General features: G+C 40.6%; 1 protein-coding gene across 1 annotated transcript in view; it reads left to right on the top strand.

Annotated features, from left to right (window-relative positions):
* Positions 1 to 20,246, top strand: part of HACD2 (3-hydroxyacyl-CoA dehydratase 2) — a 94,331-nt gene extending 74,085 nt beyond the window's left edge. The window contains exons 5-7 of the mRNA XM_058555933.1: positions 9,491 to 9,612; positions 11,693 to 11,871; positions 17,233 to 20,246. Of these exons, the coding sequence (XP_058411916.1) occupies positions 9,491 to 9,612; positions 11,693 to 11,871; positions 17,233 to 17,315 (384 nt within the window). The 3' untranslated portion in view covers positions 17,316 to 20,246. The remainder of the gene's footprint in view (positions 1 to 9,490; positions 9,613 to 11,692; positions 11,872 to 17,232) is intronic.
* Positions 20,247 to 20,456: the final 210 nt, after the last annotated feature.

The raw sequence follows: 20,456 nt of genomic DNA, 5'->3' as shown, positions 1-20,456 counted from the left end.
TGTCGCCCTTCACCTACCCCAGCTGAGGGGCTGCACTAGCCTTTCCAATCCCTGAGGAGGTTTTCCATTACCTCGTGGGGTCATCTTAGAGAGTCAATGAATTAATACATATAAAGCGCTTAGAACAGAACTAGTACTTAGTAAGTGCTTAATAAATGTTAGCTATAATGTAACCTAATCTTTTCCAAAAATTTTAGTGACAAATTTCTATACAACTGTTTTGAATTCTTTTCTATGTCTTGCGGTGTAAAATAGAGATAATTGACTTTTCACATAGAAATGAATATGGTTTTTATACTTATTAAAATAGTTTCACAGTTAGCTGGTGAAAATTTACACATAATTACTTTTATCATACTTAAGGAATAATTAGCCCCGCTAATGGGAATTATCATTATCTTAATCATCATTATTATCCTAATGTAAAGTATTTATTAAAAATTTGATTTTGCCTTATAACTAAGCCAACTCCTCTTCAAAGCAAGTTTGTGGACCTGCCCTCGGGGTATCTACAGTCTAAGACAATAGTAATGCTGAGACAAATTGAGGTCAGCATTAAATCTATTATTCCTTCTCAAGTTACCCTCTCTTGGTGTGCTCTTATTTATATGTTTTGTTGTAAATGTTCTTATGCCTTTTTTGTGGTCATATAGCCCGCCTCTTCCAGCAGATTCAGAGGCTTCATATCAAAAACAATATATCTAGAATGATAGTTGTGTTTGCTTCTAGTTGTGACCCCACAGTGGTTGCTTAGTACTTAGGTGATTTTTTTTTATTTTGAAATAATTTCAAATTTACACAAAAGTTGCCAGAACAGTACCAAAAACTCTCATATTCCCTTCACTCAGATTCTCTCACTGTTGGCATTTTACTGCATCTGTACCATCGCCTACTCTTCTGTATTTATATACCCATTGTCATTCGTCTTTTTCTGAACCTTGAGTGTAGACTGTACCTGATGCCCTGTCATTCCTAAATACTCAAGTCCGTGTTTTAGAAACTCGCCTAAGAAACTCGCGTACATCACCTGCCTACAACCCTCCAGCCAGGAAGCAAACATTCTTGCCCATTCGCATTTCAGTAACTGTCCAAACAATGTCTTTTTCTGTTCTCTCTGGAATGGCAAATATTTACTCAGTATCTTCTATGCTCAGGTATTGTGCTAAGCACTAGGATACTCAAGGAAAGGAGAAACATGGTTGCCGTGGTATTCCTGCCACATATATGTTACATTTAGTTGTCAGGTCTCTTCAGACCCTTCAGTCTGGAAGAGCTTCTTAGTCTTGCTCTGTCTCTCATGTCCTTGACAATTTTAAAGAGTACAGGCCTTAATTTCTGTAGTGACCCTCAACCTAGAACCATCCAGTGTTCCCTCGTAACCAGTTCAAGCCATGCATTCTTGGCAGGAATACCACAGAAATGGTGCCGTGCTTTCCTCAGAGCATCACGTGAGGTGGCAGTGCCGTGACCACCGTTTCTAGCCCTGGTGATGTTGATCCGGATCACCTGCTCCTGCTGGTGTCTGTCAGCTTTCTCCACCTTCAAGTCACCATTTCCCCTTTTTTATTGATTAGTATTTTGTGGGAATGACTCCTGCCTCTATCAGCCACCTCTATGATGGTTACCAAATGTTGATTCTCTATTTCTGTCATTTCTTTTACATGGATTAGTTGGCATCCTCCTGTAAGGAATAGCTTTCCCTTTCTCTCCTTTATTTATTCACTTATTTATTTTATCAGTGTGGACTCATGAATTCCTATATAATTCAGTGGATTGTAATCTGATATTTACTTTGATGCTAAAATTATCTGTGATTTGGCCAGTGGAAGCCCTTTCTCCTTGTGCTTTTGACTTGTCTTCAGTGTTGAGCATTTTCTTACTTTCTGACAAAAAAGATTTCCAGACTCATTGTGTACTTCCCCTGCCCCAGCCCTGGAATCAGCCATTTTGCCAAGGATCCCTGGTTCCTTTTGGTGGAAGGTACTATATAGGAACCAAGATCTGGGTAGTTGAGGTGCTTCTTGCTACTGGGATGTTAATGCTTCTAGATCCTCTCAGTAGAGAAAGCTAGGAGATACACACACACATACATATTATATATACATATATACTCATACACATGTACATCTAAATGTATTTATATAGCTCTTTGTGGGTGTGTGTATGTATATACAATGTATGTATGTATATACATTTTTTAGGAGTCTTGACAATAAGTTAAACTGAGGAAGTAAAACAGCCTAAAACAAAACGCGATGAAGACTATTTGCAAGGCAAGGCTCAGGGAAGAAGACTCACACAAGCTCTAAGGGACTCATTAGGGTTTGTTTCAAGTGCTTGTGCTGGATTCTGTTTGGGGGCAGCTGATTCGCAACTCAGAGTCCTCTCCCGGACATGTGCCAGACACCTCTGGACAGCAGTGACCTGTAATTTTTCATACTTTACTCAGTCCTCTTCAGTGAGCCTGACCCTCTCAGTCCCTCCAGTGTCTCGTCCTCAGAGGTGGGCCACATTTTTTGGACAACTGATAGCTTTCTTGATACTAGAAAATGGTCACATTTACCTTATCTATTCTCCAGGCTCTTCTTGTATATGGGTTTCTTCTAAGTTTTCTTGATTTCCCAAGAGAGGTGTTCTCCCCATAACAATAGTTGTGTGTTGTGTGTGTGTGTGTGTGTTTAAGACCTGAAGCCCAAGAAGACAAGTCAGAACTGTTGAGAGTTTAGGAGCACAGACCTGGGTTCAACTTCTGAAAGCCTTACTTTCCTCATCTGTAAAATGGGGATTCAGTGAGGCAGTGACATATGTAAAAACATGCTTGGCTGAGAGTAAGAGTTCAATAACTATTAGGTATAATTATTTTTACTGCTGTTGTCACCATAATTATTAAAAAGAGATTGTTAAAAACAAAAAAACAACCCAATTAAGAATGGGCAAAGGACTTGAATAGACCCTTGTGCACTGTTGGTGGGAATGTAAAAGGTGCAGTCACTGTGGAAAAGTTTGGCGGTTCTTCAAAAAGTTAAATATAGAATTACCGTATGATCCAGTAATTCCACTTTGAGATACGCACCCAGAATAATTGAAAACAGGTATTCAGACATATTTGGACACCCATGTTCATAGCAGCGTTATTCACAATAGCCAAAAGGTGGAAACCACCCAAATGTCCATCAACAGTTGAACCAATAAACAAAATGTAGTGTATACAAACAATGGAACATTATCCAGCCTTAAAAAGGAAGGAAATTCTGACTCATTCTACAACATGGATGAACCTTGAAAGCATTATGCTAAAGAAATAAGCCAGACACAGAAGGACACATCTTGTATGATTCCATGTATATGAGGTACCTAGAATAAGCAAATTCTTCGAGACAAAGTAGAATAGTGGTTACCAGGGGCTGAGGGAGGGGAAATGGGGTTATTACTTACTGAATATAGAGTTTGTTTGGGATGATGGAAAGTTCTGGAAATGGGTAGATGACGGTTGCACAACACGGTGAACGTATAGTACTTAATACCTCTGAATTATATACTTTAAAATGGTTAAAGTGGTAAATTTTATGTTATGTATATTTTACCACATGTATAAAAGAAGAGATTACTGAGATTTTAAAATGACATAAAAAACGTGCTTATATGTGTTCTTATGAGTACTTCCTTTTTCCATAATATCTGTTGGTTATAGATATATTGATCCCCTCCCCCAATACACACACAGCGTGTCATAGGAAGGCTGAAGAATGACATTTGTAGAAGTAACAGGTCGTAGGAAGGGAAAGTTGGGGGGATCAAATGGATCTAGTACATTTGACCTGTGGGCCAAATCTAGCCTGCAATTTGTAATGGTTTTTACATTTTTAAAGGGTATAAAAAACAACAAAGATGAATCCATGACAAGGGCCACAGGTGACACAAAGCCTAAAATATTTGCTATTCAGCCCTTTACAGGAAAAGTTTGCCGACACCTGGTCTGGAACATTGCTGTGGACTGAATTGTGTTGTCCCCCCTCTCCCCAAATTCATATGTTGAAACCTGAATCCCCAGTGGGATGGTATTTGGAGATGGGGCCTTCCGGGGGCACTTAGGTATAGATGAGATCACGAGGGTAGGGCCTTCATGATAAGATTAGTGCCCTTATAAGAAGAGACCCCAGAGAGCTTTCCCTCTCTGTCCCCTCACCATGTGAGAACATGATGATAAGGCACCAGATGCAAGTCAGGAAGAGAGCTCTCACCGGAATCCAACATCCTGGCACCTTGATCTCAGACTTCTAGCCTCTAGAACTGCGAGGAAATACATTTCTGTTTAAGCTGCCCAATCCATGGTATTTTGTTATGGCAGCCCGAGCAGACTAAGACAAACACGCCACAATTTTGCCAAGAAAAGACTGTAGTCCTCGCCTCTTAGATTTTATCAAAATCTCTTCTCTCCCCAAATGAAAGGAGTATTAAGAAGAGGAAAGCACGTTTTCCATAAAGCATGATCAGGGGATATTTTTTGAAATAACCAGAGTGGTAAGCAGCAGGTTCCAAAATGCTAACAAGAAAAGAGTTTCTACAATAGTGATTTTCTTATGTGGCACCATCTGTTTTTCTTTGAATGTAATAAAAATGACAGCTTTTCATGTACTGATACTCCCTGAGCCTTTTAAAGTCAAACATATGATACTATCTGTGTGGAAGGGTTTTTCTCTTGCACCCATTTGTTTCTCCAGCTTGGATTTCTGTGTAAATTCCCTTGGCTACATTACACAAGCCACCCACACCCAGCACCTCCTCCCTCACTGTAGAGCTAGGGGTGGAAAACTGTCCTCTACAGCGGGGAGGGTCCAACATGCAGCTCACTGTACCAGGCAGAAGAAGATTTCCTGGCGGGCAGGGCTGACCCACGCCCACTCCCCTCTTTGTGCCACGATTGTGAATATGCACCTTTGAAATATGGCTTCAAGATATTTTTGGCAACCAACCCTTTGTCTCCCCCTCTTTTCTTTTGTAAACCTTAATAAATGCCCTTTGCCCTAAATGCCCCCCTTTTCCCTTAAAAGACAATAATATGCATTTAAAGTAAACCTCATATTCTTTTTTTAAAATAATTTTATAGAAGTACAATTTGTATACCATAAAATTCACCCATTTTAAGTGTACAATTCAATGCTTTTTAGTAAATTTAGCAAGTTCTGCAACCATCGCCATAATCCAGTTTTAGAACATTTCCACCGCCACACTGTGACCCCTCATGCGCTTTAAAAGTGAATTCCCATTCCCACTCCCAGCCCCTGGCAACATTAATCTACTTCCTGCCTCTAGATTTGCCTTTTCTGGATGTTTCACATAAATGAAGCCATATAATGGGTGGCCATTGGCATTTGGCTTCTTTCACTCAGCGTGGTGTTTTTGAAGTTCGTCTACGTTGTAGCATGTACCAGTATTTCTTTCCTTTGTGTTGCTGACTAGTATTCCATTGTGTGGATGTACATCACATTTTGTTTATCCATTCCCCAGTTGCTGGACATTTGGGTTGTTTTTACTTTTCAACTAATGAGTAACGCGCTGTGAATATTTGCGTGCAAATCTTTGTGCAGAGATATTAAACCTGTTATTCTTGATAATTAATAAAATTATGTTTCCAGTTCTTAATTCAAAGAGCAGCTGAGTTGAACTTTTTATAACCCTAGTCCTTTGCCCCTCAAAAAACCCCTCCAAAACTAAACTGGCTTTGTTTTCACTTCCATAAGGCTCTCGGTTGATTCTTGTTCTCTGAGTCACTGGCCCTCGATAGAAAAGAGCTTCCCCACTTGTTAGAAAAATGTTCCCAACTCCTGCTTTCAGAAAACAGAAAGAAAATACAAGATATCATTCAAGTTAAGGGGCATTGATGCTGCACATTCCTCGTGTCCAGACCTGTGTCAGCCGCTGAGGAAGCCAATTCAGATGAGACCTGGACCCCTGAAGACCTTACTGTCAGGGGAGTGAGGGCCAGGGAACTATTCCCATCCTATACGCTCAGCAATCAGTAATGAAAGGAATTTCCGTCTTTTAAGTTATTCTCTTTTCTGCCTTATTTGATAAAGGAAAATTATTCTTAAGAATATCATTAAAGTTCCTACCCCTTTTTTTTTCTGACTAAAAAAATTTAAGCTCATGCAAGGAAGTTAGTATTAGCCAGGGGCCATACACAGGTTATATACATATCCCTTTCCAAAGAACAGCAGCTGGAAGCCCTCGTCGGCTACCATCCAGGTCAGCTTCCCACCCTTTGCAGGACTTTCTCCTGAGCAGTCTCGGCTTGAGTATATCCAGGGCCTGGGACCACACAGCTTCATGAGGTTGCCTAGTTTATTAGTCAACTGGTTTGTTACACAATTTTTCTTATTTTGAACCAGGAATTTTACTCCCTGTTAATTTTTTCCGTTAATCTCATGTCCACATGCCTATTGCACGTTACCCTTGTACATATTTTGAAGTAATTAACCTTCTTTCCTTTTCCAAGGTAATTTCTGCTAGTTCAGGGCTTCTTACAACTGACTGTGATCCCTAGGTGGGGTCTAATCTATTTAGAATGAAGTAATCGGGGTGAAACGATTAAGGTGGCCAAATATTGTTTGGTTGGTTGGCTGGTTAGCTGGTTCACTGGCTGGTTGGTTGGTTGGTTGGTTGGTTGATATGAACAGCTACCTGCACCCTGTTGGCTCATACGAAGCTTGTGGTTCACCAAAAATCCCACATCTCTTGGATTCATAAGCTGAGTCTTCTCCATTCTGTAGTGGAGTCATTTTGTTGTTGCTGAATCATATATAACTTTACATTTAGCCTTGTTAAATTTTATCTTAGTAGGTTTTTTTTTTTATTGTGATAAAATATACATAACAAGACTTAACCATTTTAACCATTTTTAAGTGTATGGTCCCATTGCATTCAGTATGTTCCCATTGTTGTGCAACCATCACCACCATCTATCTCCAAAACATTTTTCATCTTCCCAAACTGAAACTCTATACCTATTAAACAATTATTCCCTATCTCCTCTCACCCCCAGCCCCTGGCAACCTTCTGTTTCCACTTTCTATCTCTTGGAATTTGACTGCTCTGGGTACCACATGAGTGGAATTATACAGTATTTGTCCTTTTATGAATAGCTTATTTCACTTAGCAAGTTGTGTTTGAGGTTCATCCATGTCAAAGCATGTGTCAGAATTCCCTTCCTTTTTAAGGCTGAATAATATCCCATTGTTAGGTATGTACCACGTTTTGTCTGTTGATTCAACTGTTGGTGGACGTTTGGGTTGTTTCTACCTTTTGGCTATTGTGAATAATGCTGCTATGAATATGAGTGTACAAATATCTGAGTCTCATCAGTCTTACTAGTTTTAACTCATTTCATTCTGCACATTTTGTGTCATTGGATAATTATCTGTAAATCAGATAAGCTTGATCTCTGACTTTACTCAAATCCCTTCTTAATAACAATGTTGCAGTTTCTATTGATCTAAAGATATCATTTGTACAAAATAGTCATTTCCCGCATCCTCAGGCTTTTTAAAGTTGTGACATGGTCTTCGCAGCTGGACTCAGAGCAGACTGCTTTCACATTCAACCTGAGTCTGAGTTTATTCTAGTTCTGTTGGTTCAAGTCTAACTTGGGGGGCGGGGGCGGGGCATGTGAGTCAGTTAACTTCTAGGCTGGATCAAAGTGGAAGGTTTGGGGGGTTTTGTTTGTCTTTTTGAAGGCCACGAAGACTACACAGAAACTAGTATCAGGTATCAAGAAGCAGGGAACGTAGTTTTGGAGTGGCCTGATTAGGACTGAATTCATTTACTCCACAAATATTTATTGAGCTCCTACTTGTGAAAAACACAAAGTGCTTTTGGGAATCAAAAGATGAAAAAAACCCATTCCCTGCTTTCAAGACAATTACAATGCAAAATATTAGACACACTTCCTATTGTAACCCAGAAATCTTTAAGCAAGGCTTCAGCCCATGGCTGTAAAAACATATCTCCTTAAGATGAGGAGGATTACAAAATACATCAAAAAGCAAAGTGCGCTCTGAAATGATATTTTAGTCTAGATGGGTTTTAAGCAAGGATTTGGGGACAGACTGAAAAATGAAACCTGAAAGCTTCGGAGGTGTCTAGCTTTTCTTTTACTTGGGCTAATCCAAGAGCACCAGGAAAACAAAAAGTCCTCTTACTCTTGACAGTATCAAATTCTTATTATTTTTAGAGAATGGTAACTATGCGTTTATGAAATTCCTTGTCAGAGCAATTTCGTTAATAGGTATGTAAATGACTACTTAGTTCATTGTGTAGGTGGATCGCTCCATGTACACTTTCTGAGGAAGCATATAAGTGCTAAAAACTCTTAACACTGCAAATGCAAAGAAGCAGAAGTTAAGGTTAGAATGCATACCCATGTTGTATTAGGTGTTAAGAACAAGACAGAGAAGATCCATCTTGTAATGGAAATTGGTTCCCTCCGTGGAATTTCTTATTCACATCTGACTTGAACTGCCCTTTTGGATGCAAGAAAACCTAAGTGAATTGGGGTGCACCGTTGTTTCTTATTATTAGTTTTCAGGCACCAAGGATCATTATAAACTTAGCTGGGGTGGGGTGGGGGAAGCACTGGTAGTTAATATCACAGTAATAGGTTTTCATGCACGATTTGTAGTCTAAGGCATCTAGTGAAAACATCCCCTAAAAAAACACCTAAGGGGCTCGTTTACAAGTTTATTGTTTTTTCAGCGTGAAAACAACTTCAGAGGAGGCTGGGAATTCCAAAGCTCTTCTGGTTTTAGCCACCTCCTGTGATCAGCATGGGAGCCTCTGTAATCCTTGAGTTAACCCAGTCCAGGGGAAGAAGTCACCAGTGAGAGAATAAATGGGGCCTCCTCATAGTGGTCTCCAGCTCTTCCCTCACTTGAATTCCTCCTACCCGCTGAATTAGCCTCATCTTCAGTTGTGTTTTAATCATTACATTCCCCTTCTTTGAAATTTCCTCATGTTCCTAGTTGTCATGCAAATCAAATTAAAATTCTTGCTAATGGATCCAAGCTTTCCACCATTTTGCCCGTCTGTCCTTCCTATCCAGCTACTCTTGGCTCCCTCAAACATCACTTCACAGTCTCTGCAAGCAGGCTGGCAAACCAACATGAGAAACTCACTCACCGGGTTTGTCTCTTCCTGTGGGCTACAGCTCGCAGAATTCCCTGTCCCTGCCTCTCTTACTCATCAGTAAGCTGATTCCTTCTTACTTGCCCCTTACCACTTGGCTGTACACAATTGTTGTCATAGGCACAGGTTCCTTTATGTTTGCAAGCTCTTTCTGAGCTGTGCTGTGACCACTGGGGATAGAGACCAGGGGTTGTGTCCACTTACTTCAGCCTCTTAGCTCTGCAAGGGGTCGGGGGGCTGGCTGCACGTTGTGAGTGCTTCTGTGTTAAAATGTTTTATGTGTTTGCTTTCACTTTTGTTTTTCCTTCAGGTACAGAGTGAAGACAGTGTCCTCCTGTTCGTTATTGCCTGGACAATCACAGAAATTATCCGTTACTCCTTTTATACATTCAGTCTATTAAACCATCTGCCTTACCTCATCAAATGGGCCAGGTAAAGAAGTACATGGAATGATAACTAACTTTTGAAATGATCCATCACTGCATTCGCCGTTTATCACCTAAATATTCCCTCCAAGTTCCTAAAAATAAAATTGTACGAGACAGAGGTTGGGTACAAATCTAGTCTGTAGATTTTATCTGTAGGATAAGGGACTCTACTTAACTCTGATTAAGAAAAACATTGTTTTAAAGTTTTGTACTTAAGTTATCTTTATCGGGTCAGTTCTTTTCAGTTAAATTATTTGATAGAGATTTGATGTAACATCTCCTTTTTGTCCATATCAGATTTTACTGATGAGCTTCTGCCACCGTGATGGTTTTTTGGCCCAAGTCCAATTCTCTTATTCTCAATTTTGCCAAGAAGTCATGACTCTTAAATTAATTTTTAATTAATAACAAACGTTACATGGCAGTTTTAGCCTGTTATCAGTTTTATTTTGCTTAGATTATTTTTACCAGTAATATTCATTAGGAATTGGGTGAAAGGCTGACATTTCATCTGTTTGTCTGAACTAATCCATGAGAGAGTTGTGCACAGTTTTCTGAGTTGGGAAAGACTGTGGGGAGTAGTGACAGCAAAAGGGTCGACATTGCCCTTGGGGCTCAAGTGCCTCATTTCATAGAAGGAAAACGGTAGTTCCTGGACAATTTATGAGCTCAGTGATTAAATTAGAGCCATAAACCAATTGTTTCCAACATTTCAAGTATGTAAACTCCTTCTTCCTTCCTTCCTTCCTTTCCTTTTTTACAATGAACATTTTTATTAAGAAAAGGGAAGAATGGGAAAAACATAGCAGTACTAACCAGCCTGGCAGGCATCGTGAAAGCTGTTATTGACCAAGCCCTGATTTTACTAGTGGAGAACAATTCTTTTGTCTGCTGTTTTCCGTGGCCCATGGAAGATTCTTCCTTTTCCACCATCCTCCTTAGCATGGCTGAAGTGGCAATGGGGAACATGTCTTCCTTTCATTGTCACAGATTTCTCAGCACAATTCCTGTGCCTGGAAATCTGGAGCCCAGGGCTTGCTGTCAGCCACAAATAGCCAAAAGCTTTTTTTAGGTCAGGAAGATTGCCCCTGAGCTAACATCTGCTGCCAGTCTTCCTCTCTTTGCTTAAGAAAGATCGTCCCTGAGCTAATATCTGTGCCCATCTTCCTCTATTTTGTATGTGGGACGCCACCACAGCATGGCTTGATGAGCAGTGTGTGGGTCTGCGCCAGGATCCAAACCCACGAACCCCAGGCTGCCAAAGCAGAGCGCATGAAATTAACCATTATGCCACCTGGACGACCCCGCCAAAAGCTTTTTAAAATCTGAGCTGATGATTTCTTTAGCAATACTTATACCTGAAAGAATGACTTCTAGTTAGTTCCATAAGATGAACCTCTCTCTGAATTCTTTTTGAAACATAGGGAACTCCTTTCTAAGTGAAAAAAATTGTGTGGATTTTCCCATGTGATAGTAATTGTAGTTTTGAAAAATTATGTGATGATCAAAAGCTATTGTGAATTTTTTAATATTTTTTAAATTAGCATGTATTTCATTTTTCACATTAGTACGTACAGACATCTGAATAATTGGCACAGCATACACACATTAGATGTGCTGTTTTTTTCAGTCCACAGACCAGGCTTGGTGTACGTACATTGTAAGGATTCCTAGACACATGCTCCAACACCTTCCCTCCAGCTCCCTGCAAATCCCCAACCCCACTGGCACCCCACAGGGCAGGACCCTTCAATATAAACCGTGACTCAGTGCCCCTACTTTACCAATATTTAGCATCACCTTATTTCTTTTAGGGAGCTGTTTTGAAGAGTTGTTTATTGAGTCCGGCCAAATTTTGAAGCTGATCAAACATGTTTATTTTCTTTTAGAACATTCAGAAATATACCTGCTATAGGCCCTCTTCAAAAACTGGCTTGTAAAACCTGAATTTAAGCAGTGAGTAAACAGGAAAATGTATAAACAAAAGCTTTCTAAAAGACCAGTACTGATTAGAAGGGCAGAAGTGCATCTTTCTACTAAAGCTGGCTTTGAGCCTCAGTGTTGAATATTTTGTTCTGTTTTAGGTACACGCTTTTCATCGTGCTGTATCCAATGGGAGTGTCAGGGGAACTGCTCACGATATATGCCGCCTTGCCCTTTGTCAGACAGACTGGCCTGTACTCCATCAGTTTACCCAACAAATACAACTTCTCCTTTGACTATTACGCATTCCTAATTCTCATCATGATCTCCTACATTCCAAGTAAGTAAACAGTTACACATATATTTATTTATGTTTTAAAAATCGGCTCCACAATAACTAGAGTTCGGTGCCTTTGGTTGTTTTACACCATATCCAAGTAAATGTAAATCTAATTTATTGGGAACACTGGTTTTTATTGAATGCTGACTGTCAGAGGGAATTTTCTCTGGTAGTAATTGAATAAAGATGAACCCTTCTCAATACGGCTGCCGAAATGCAGCCCTTCTCAGTGTGTGGGTTTGAAACAGCGAATGCCAGGACAGGTTAACTATCTACTGGGGGAAAGTACTGGTTGGGAAACAAAACAGCCATTACAGCCCTTACCTTGACTTTTTCTTTCTCTCAAGAACTACTTGATATAGTATCTGAAAAACATCGTAAAGAGATTTTTGCATTTTTATTATATCGAAATAGACAGTTACTTCATTTTTAAGGAATCAGTAGTTAACCAGAAACAAATAACATACAAATAGATTAATTTATTTTTTCTTTATTTTTTCTGTATTTCTTATTTTCTTGTTTGGAAATAAGAAGTAAAACCATCTGAATAGGGCATAGTGTTCTCTTCAGAATGGTTTCCAGTTATTTTAACAGTACTGCTAAACTAAAGGTTTAAATATATGGATAATCAAATGTGCCTATCAGCAAACTTGGAAACAGAGAAAAAAGCCATCTTTGAGGCTTCTGTGAAGTGAGTCCTGTTTGCTGAAGAAGAGTCGTTTAGTGCTTTTCTCAAATTCTGATGTTCAGTTGAAATCCTATGATTGATTTCTGCATATCCAAAAGGATGTTATTCTACCCAAGGACATAGAAAGTTAATGTTTCTTCTCATTTAGCTGTTTCCGCAACCATTGTGACTGAATCTTATTTTAGTCTCTAAGATGCCATATTCTTCCCTAAACCTCAGGGTAAATTCAGATGGGAGGGTTGGATTTTCCGTCAGCCCACAGCATGAACTGAATGAATCACCCTAACAATCAAAAACAACATGTTTGTGTATCCCTCTGTGGAAGACTGCGTTTCACGCATTGTGAGAAAAAAAATACATCCAGATTTCATGTGAACTTTTATCTTGCAGAAATTCTTGGACACAGTTCTGCTTCATGATTCATTTTCCACTCTTTATGAATTCTCGAGTCCTCCTCTTTGGTCCTGGAACCATGGTGGCTAAAGACCATCTCTTTTCAAATGTAAAAGATAGTTAATTTTCAAACAAAAGATAAATATGAAAGAGTCTAAAAATTTAAGTAATAAAAATTAACTTCTGGTTTTTTACCTTTCTGATTTTGTTCCCTTAGAGTTTCATTTTCTAGTCTCTAGAACAACAATTCCTGGTCACAGAATTGCCACACCCCGAGTAATACATAATATCCTGGTGGGCACCACAGGGTTTATTTAAATTCAACCTAAGTTTTTGAATGGATAGGAGATAGATGCCGTGTTTGATAACCGGGAAGGGGGCAGGGAGAGTATCACGAAATCAAATCAATAACAAGATGCTGCCACATTGACAGAAATCTGGGGCCCTTGGGGCCGGCCTGGTGGCGTAGCAGTTAAGTGTGCGTGCTCTGCTGTGGCAGCCTGGCGTTCAGATCCCGGGCGCGCACCGACACAGCGCTGATGAAGCCACGTTGTGGTGGCGTCCCAAATAAAATGGAGGGAGATGGACACGGATGTTAGCCCAGGGCCACTCTTCCTCAGCAAAAAGAAGAGGAGGATTGGTGACAGATGTTAGCTCAGGGCTAATCTTCCTCACCAAAAAAAAAAAAAAAGGGAATCTGGGGCCCCTACCTCAGAGTCACTACAAGATTTCCAGTCTGTTGAAGGAGAGGTTTCATTCCAGAAACAGCTCTCCGGAGCAACCTGAGTCTGTCTGTGCCTCCTAGTCTTTTTTGTGCTCTGCTGGGCAACCAGTGCCCAGCCTGTTGCCTCTGGCTACTGACCTCTTGATCTAGTTAGGGGCACCCCTCCCCGAGGATAGGATTCCTGGGAAAACAAGCCCAGTTCTGCGGGGTTCTCCTTCTTGGCCTTAAGACTGAGAGAGAGAAGAGAGAAAACACAGACCTCAGGGCCAGCTGTCTTGCAGAGAGAAGGGCAGGACTCTCCTCTCCACAGAAGTCTGCTTTCTTTACCTCCTTCCTTCCCCCATCTTCCATTCTCAGCCTGCTTTTGGTAAGAACTTGGCTTGGTTAAAGTCTATATGATTTCTTTTTTAAGGCAGCTTAACTCTTATAGACCAAGAAAAAGGGTTGATTTCAAATAAAGATTAAAAGATTCTCTCCAAATCCCTGACTTCCCCCAGGCTCAAGATGGCAGCCCAAACCAGATCTCCTGCTACAAATCATTTGTGTTTGCTGGCACTCACTGTGCTTCTGGCCTGAGCCAGTGGCCCTGGATGTTTTCAGTAGTTTAGGTTGTTAATATTGAGAGCAGTTTGTATGGTTCATTCCAGCCAACTGCACATTTCCAACTTTCCAAAACTTTGTATTTATAAGAAGAAAAGGCAGAGTTAGGAAAGGTTGCTGTTGATATGCAGTCGTCTTTACCAAATTTGGTTTTCTTTCCACAACTTGTTTATTTTAATCTTCTTTCATGGGAAGTTGATGAGATATCTGTGTTATATAAAGTGATACCCTTTCTTTATGGTCCTGACCTGTTGTTACATATGTAGCCCAAATTGTAGCCCATGAACCGTGGCCTCAGGGGTTTTCTCGTATTGGGGTGCTTTGCAAAGTGCTCCTCCCCTGCTCTGCTGCAGTTGCAGTGTGTCCAGTATCTGCAGGACTCAGTAGATGTCTAAGTCCTGTTTACACCCCTCCCAGATTGGCAAAAGTTGGTTGTAGGAGTGAGGGTAAAAAAAAAAATGGTGAGAAATGAGAAGCATTGATGTAGGGTGAGGACACTGAGATTCTGGGCACTCTCCAGGTTGTCAATAACCGTAACCACACCTCTGGTTTTTAGAGAAACTGAGAAGAAACTTGCCCCAAGCAGAGCATCTCCAGTTGCTCTCAGCCTCCAAGTCCTCTCCTAGGGAGGAAGCAAGCCCATCTTCTTACAGGAAGGCGGGCCCAGTGGCACCCATAGCCCCCCATCCCAACAGACAGAGACAGACACACTTGCATGCACAGCAACTCTGTCCCCATTCTGTGTGTCCTGACTGGGAGAACAGAAGGTAGAATTCTAAAGAGCCTGTTGTCAGGTTGAGATTTTCTTAGGGTTTTCCTTCATTGTAGCCCAATGTATTTAAAAATAGTAGCCATGCATCTGGAATTGTTTCAGCCATTATAGTTGGGTTCAGTCTGAACATGTGGGTAATTCAGATGGAGACAGTATCACCCAAGTTCTGGTCACCAAGAAGTCACTGCTAGAGCTGTAGAGAACCTGCAGCCTGGGACCCCTGTGCTTCTGGCCTCCCATACACATTCCTTTCTCTTGGGCACCCTCTAGAAGATGTAAAAAAATGAAAGGGCCATAGCTACCCTCCATTTCTGACCTCTGACCCTTCTGGTAGCCAGCAGGCCCTTGCCTACAGGGATGAAAGTAGACCCCGCCATCTTGCTTTAACTGCCACTAAGGGCCTAATGAGTGGCTTCTAGGTCGTCATCCACCGACCCTCTGAACCAGCTGTGAGGCTGCAGCTGCCCTCTGTGGGGTAGTGTAATCACAAATGCAACCAGTGGAAATGTGCTTGGCATACTTTGCCATCAAGTTTCCCTTTATTAAAGTATATCTATAGAAATGTGATGGGCCCCACATATTTAAATGCTTACAGTTAGCATTCCTTATGATTTAATTATATCTTTACTTCCAGTTTTTAGATTATAGAGCTTGTCAAATTTTCAGGCTTTCATACCAAAATAGTTCTCTCCCTCTGGAATTATATGCATACGCTGGGTCTTTTCTGTGAAGAACTTCCTGCCTGCAGGTGGTGAGTGGAGTGGACAGCAGCCCTGGGCAGCGGCAGCCTCCTTTGCAGCTCAGATCTGTGCACATACCCACTGATGTTGTGGAGTACTCTGGGAGATCGTTTGAGACTTGGCCAACGTAGAACCAATTTAAAAAGGAAGAAACTGTCAGGGGAGAGTTGGCAGTGGTAGAAATTACCTCCCCCAAAATACAAGCTACTCTCTAACAAACAGAGATTGGAGCTGTTGGGAAGGGAAGGGAAGGAAGGATGTTGTACCCCAGATGATCTTACTGTAGGGTTTTACATGGTTGTTGAACCTCCAGTTTACAGTAACCTGCTGAAGGCCAGGTAGCTTTAGCTGGCGTCTCCCAGCAGGGACACTGTAGGTATTTGGGGTGGGACAATTCTTAGTTGTGGGGGACTGTCACACATCGCATGTTTTGGCATTCCTGGCCCCGACTGCTAAATGCCAGTAACCTCCCCTCCATCCCTCTCCCCTACTTCCAAATACTCCCCAGGGAGGCAGTGCCACCCTGTTCTTTTGAGAATCAGTGCTTCTTCAAGTAATCTGTGAAATGACCACAGACAGACTCTCCAGTGCCTAAGATGCTGGCTTACTTTTTTTTTTTTTATAATTTTATTTATTTATTTTTCCTCCAAAGCCCCAGTAGATAGTTGTATGTCATAGCTGCACATCCTTATAGTTGCTGTATGTGGGACGCAGCCTCAGCATGGCCGGAGAAGCAGTGCGTCGGTGCGTGCCCGGGATCCGAACCCGGGCCGCCAGTAGCGGAGCGCGCGCACTTAACCGCTAATGGCTTACTTTTCACCAGGACTTTCCTACGTCCAAACCTGGCATCGTTGTGTCAGAGCAAATGTTATAGTACTCCTCCCTCCTCGGTCTTCCTGTTCCAAGAACAGCCTTTCTCGGGAAGTATGCTTGGGAGATCCCCCAGGTGACAGAGCAGTGACAGAGGGGGCTAGACTAAGAGTCAGAGGCCCAGAGTCCGGTCCTGACCCTGCCAGTGATTTGCTGTGAAACCCTAGGCAAGTCGCCTACCCTCTCTGGGGCCTGACTTCCTTCTCTGTAAACAGGAATAGTAACTCCATCACTAGAATTCTTCACCTAGTTGTTGTGAAATCGGAGAATAAATGTGAAGATAATAGGAGAGTGTAAAGAGCATTCTTTGGTGGCTGTGTGGCATCTTGACTGGTAAGGATAGTGACAATAGTGTCTGTCATTCCAGTCCAAACCACCCTTTCCACCTCCGCTAAAGCAGGAAAAGGTAAGTCTCTGCGTTTTCCCTCCCTTCCCCAAGCCCACCTTGGTACCTTGCTTGGTTGCTGAATGGGAAAGGAGAGTCAGAGAGTCCGAGAGGACCTAATCCATGTGCTTTAAATAGAACATGCAATTGTAAATGATCTCCTTAACCAGTTCTTTCTTTTCTTTCCAGTTTTTCCTCAGTTATACTTCCACATGATACACCAGAGAAGAAAGGTCCTTTCTCATACTGAAGAACACAAGAAATTTGAATAGTTCCTGCTTCCTGCACTGCCCCCAAAAAACAAACTTTTCAATGACAAAAAATGCTGCAGACTTTTTGAGTTCCTAATACATTTCATAGAAAATAAGTAAGAACTATTTTTAAAATATTTAAAAAATAAAACAAAAACCAAAATTCAGTATCACGTGGGCCTAGGATTTTATTTAAAAAAAAAAAAAGCTGTTACATGAAACATCCTGGCTGGTCCATTTCAGCATGCTCTTTCAACCAGAAGTTCCCAATATTTATGATGGCGCTAGAAAAGGATTTGGCATTTTATATCCTCCTGTTTCCTTCATGTATCTGATAAATAAAGAGCTGAACACTAAATACTTGAGAGTTACAGTCTAAGTAATGAAGTTGGACCAGTTGAATGCCCAGCTCGTGGTAGAGTTATATTTCAGTCTGCAGTGTGTTTAATTAGCATTCCCTTTTCAAAGTGCTTGACTGCATGCTGGAAACTCTCTGTATTTTTGAAGCGGCAAACTTTGGAATGCTCTGAAGTTATGGCTGGGACCTGTCCCCTCCTATCTAGCAAGTGAATTATACAATGTATATGTCTGTGACGCTTTGGGGTAGAACCTTAATCAGAAAACAACTAAAACCTTTTGTTTGTTTTCAGTTGAGTCCTCACTGCCTGCCACTAAGAAACAGTGCTTGAATTTAATAAGTTTGTGTACGTTGTAGAGATCTTACCTTATCTGGGGCTCAGCCTCTATCATATTTTAACAGAATGACAGTCCTCAGAATGTAAATGACAAGTACCTTTCACAGCCCCATTCTCAGAACACCTGTGAAGGATGTATTTGCCAACAGCTATTCTCATTTATGGTCCTGAAGGCAGTCCAGGCACATGGAAGTAGAGAATCTGTTATTGCAAGCACATGGAAGGTGTTACTTTAGGAATGTAGTCCGGAAGAACATTCAGGAATAGGTTTATACACCATTATTATTTGATTTTTAAATTTTCATTCAGCTCTTCATTCAGGCTCCTTCTCCTAATTATGGTCCTGTGTAATCCCACCGAGTTGTGAGTCCAGAGGCAGTGAAGAGTTCCAGTTGGGCAGTCATGAACCAAAGGCAGTGTCCTCCCCGCATGTTGGAGCAGCCAAGAAATAATTTAGTCAGATGGACACTGTAATTAACAGTATGTCTTCATACCATTTAATTGCTCAACTGTACATTTAAGACTCTTCAGGAAAGGGTTGGATGAAAATGTAAAGCCCAGGTGTAGATGTGCATTAGATTTTAAACACAGAATGTTCTCGGTGGTGCCTTTTTTTTTCTTAATTGATTGCTCTTTAAAATTTTACAAGTCTAGTTTACTAGCTTACTAGTTTTCATTTAAAATATAATTGCTAATATCAGAAGAGTATCATAATGGAAGATAATTTTTAAGTGCGTAGTTTCATAGAAGCTGGAAAATTAAGATGAAAATGAGAAGAAAGTATGCAGCGTAAAATTTAATGCAGGCAAATGTGTAATAAATTATTTTTGAATTGAACATTAAAATTCTGCTTCTTAAAATCACTCTTAGGTGTGTTGAGATTAGAATCTATTCTTGTACTTCATGAACAAAATATGTGGGAAAGATTATTTTTCATGCTTTTTCTTCTTCCAAAATGTATTTCTACTATAAAATAAAATCAATTTGGGTTATATTAGTCTTATTACTTAGTTGGGGTAAGATTTTTTTCAGTTGTTTTTGGAATAGTTATAGAACATGGGATGGAAAATGTAGGTTTTCCAGGATTGCTGGATTGGGGGTTTTATTCAGGCCTCACTGTTATAATCTGTCACTATTTGTGGAAAACAGTCTGTCGCAAACAGTGATATTGCATCAAATTGAACTTTGGCAACAAGAGCACAGCAAACAACTCCCTTCTCAAAAAAGGTCTCAACCCCAGTGTGTATTTTTGTCCATCAACATTTAAAATGCTCATGGCAGATAAGTGAGGAATGCCACCATGTCCTTCAGTCACCTCTCAGGAACCGGTTTCTTTATCTCTAACATGAATTAAGTTCTCCTTTGAAGTGGTGGTGTTCTTTTATTAACTGAGAACATCTAACCCCACCAAATGCCACATCGTCTTATAAAGTGTGAATGAAGAGGGTGGTGTTGGGTGGGTATTTTGTCAGACTTCTCGTTTTCATTTAAGGGCCTATTCAAAGGCATCATCTGCCTGGCTGCCCACTTGACTGGGTGTTTCAGATCCCCCCTCCGGGGACCACCTTTTAGCAGAGAATTCTTTGAAGTACGTAGCAGTGCTTTGTAGACACAAGGTGCTAACCGGCATGTTGCTGTGTTCTGTTTGCTAAGGTTGGGATCATTCATTAAACTCATCCTGACCATTATCACGGGCACCCTGGAGATTTAGTGATGGAAAAAGCACTCTCCTCCCCACCCCAAAACAAGTTCGGTCCTCAGGAGCGCACTTCTGACAGGAAGGGTGTAGAGGATGTGGAGTTAAAGAGGCGTGTGAGGAGATTGTGCCCTCGCTTCCACTTGTTTTTTTAGTTATTCATTTATAATAAAAGGTTGGCATTGATGTGGTACAACCTGCAAATTATTTTCAATTCTGAGTTTCAGATAAAACATTATAAAACATCAGAATCAGTACATACTGCTCCTTTGAAATTTGGGTAAAAAATTAGACAACCATATATATAGTCATTTTTGTATTTTTTCTATGTTGTGAAAACCAAAATTGTAATTTTATAAGTCTTTGATTCACTAAAATTATATAATTTAAATGTATTTTTTGTATATTTAGAAATAAGGAGTTCAAAGACTATGCTTAACTTTCTATGCATGCATTTGGAAGCTGTTTTTACCTGATATTGTTAATGTGGTAAGAAGTTGTAGTCATAAAATACTGATCTGTCTTGCATTTCAAAATAAACTGGTGTGTGCTCTGCCTGGATTTGAAATACTGAGCAGTGAGTGTGATGATTTCTCACATTAAATTGGCCTGAATGTGTTGTTTTAGGAATACGGAAGAGTTTCAGTTTGGATTCCAGCTCTCTGACAGTTTAAAAATCTATTTCTGCTATTCATGATGCTTCTGCACTTACAGTAAAAATAGACAGATTCTATTAAGAGGTTTCCAAAAAGTCATTATTCCTATCAGTCC

This window comes from Diceros bicornis, chromosome 15 (genome assembly GCF_020826845.1).
Source record: "Diceros bicornis minor isolate mBicDic1 chromosome 15, mDicBic1.mat.cur, whole genome shotgun sequence".
Lineage (NCBI taxonomy): Eukaryota > Metazoa > Chordata > Mammalia > Perissodactyla > Rhinocerotidae > Diceros > Diceros bicornis.
Note: the sequence above shows the minus strand (reverse complement) of the source record. Positions and strands in the feature narration are given on the sequence as shown.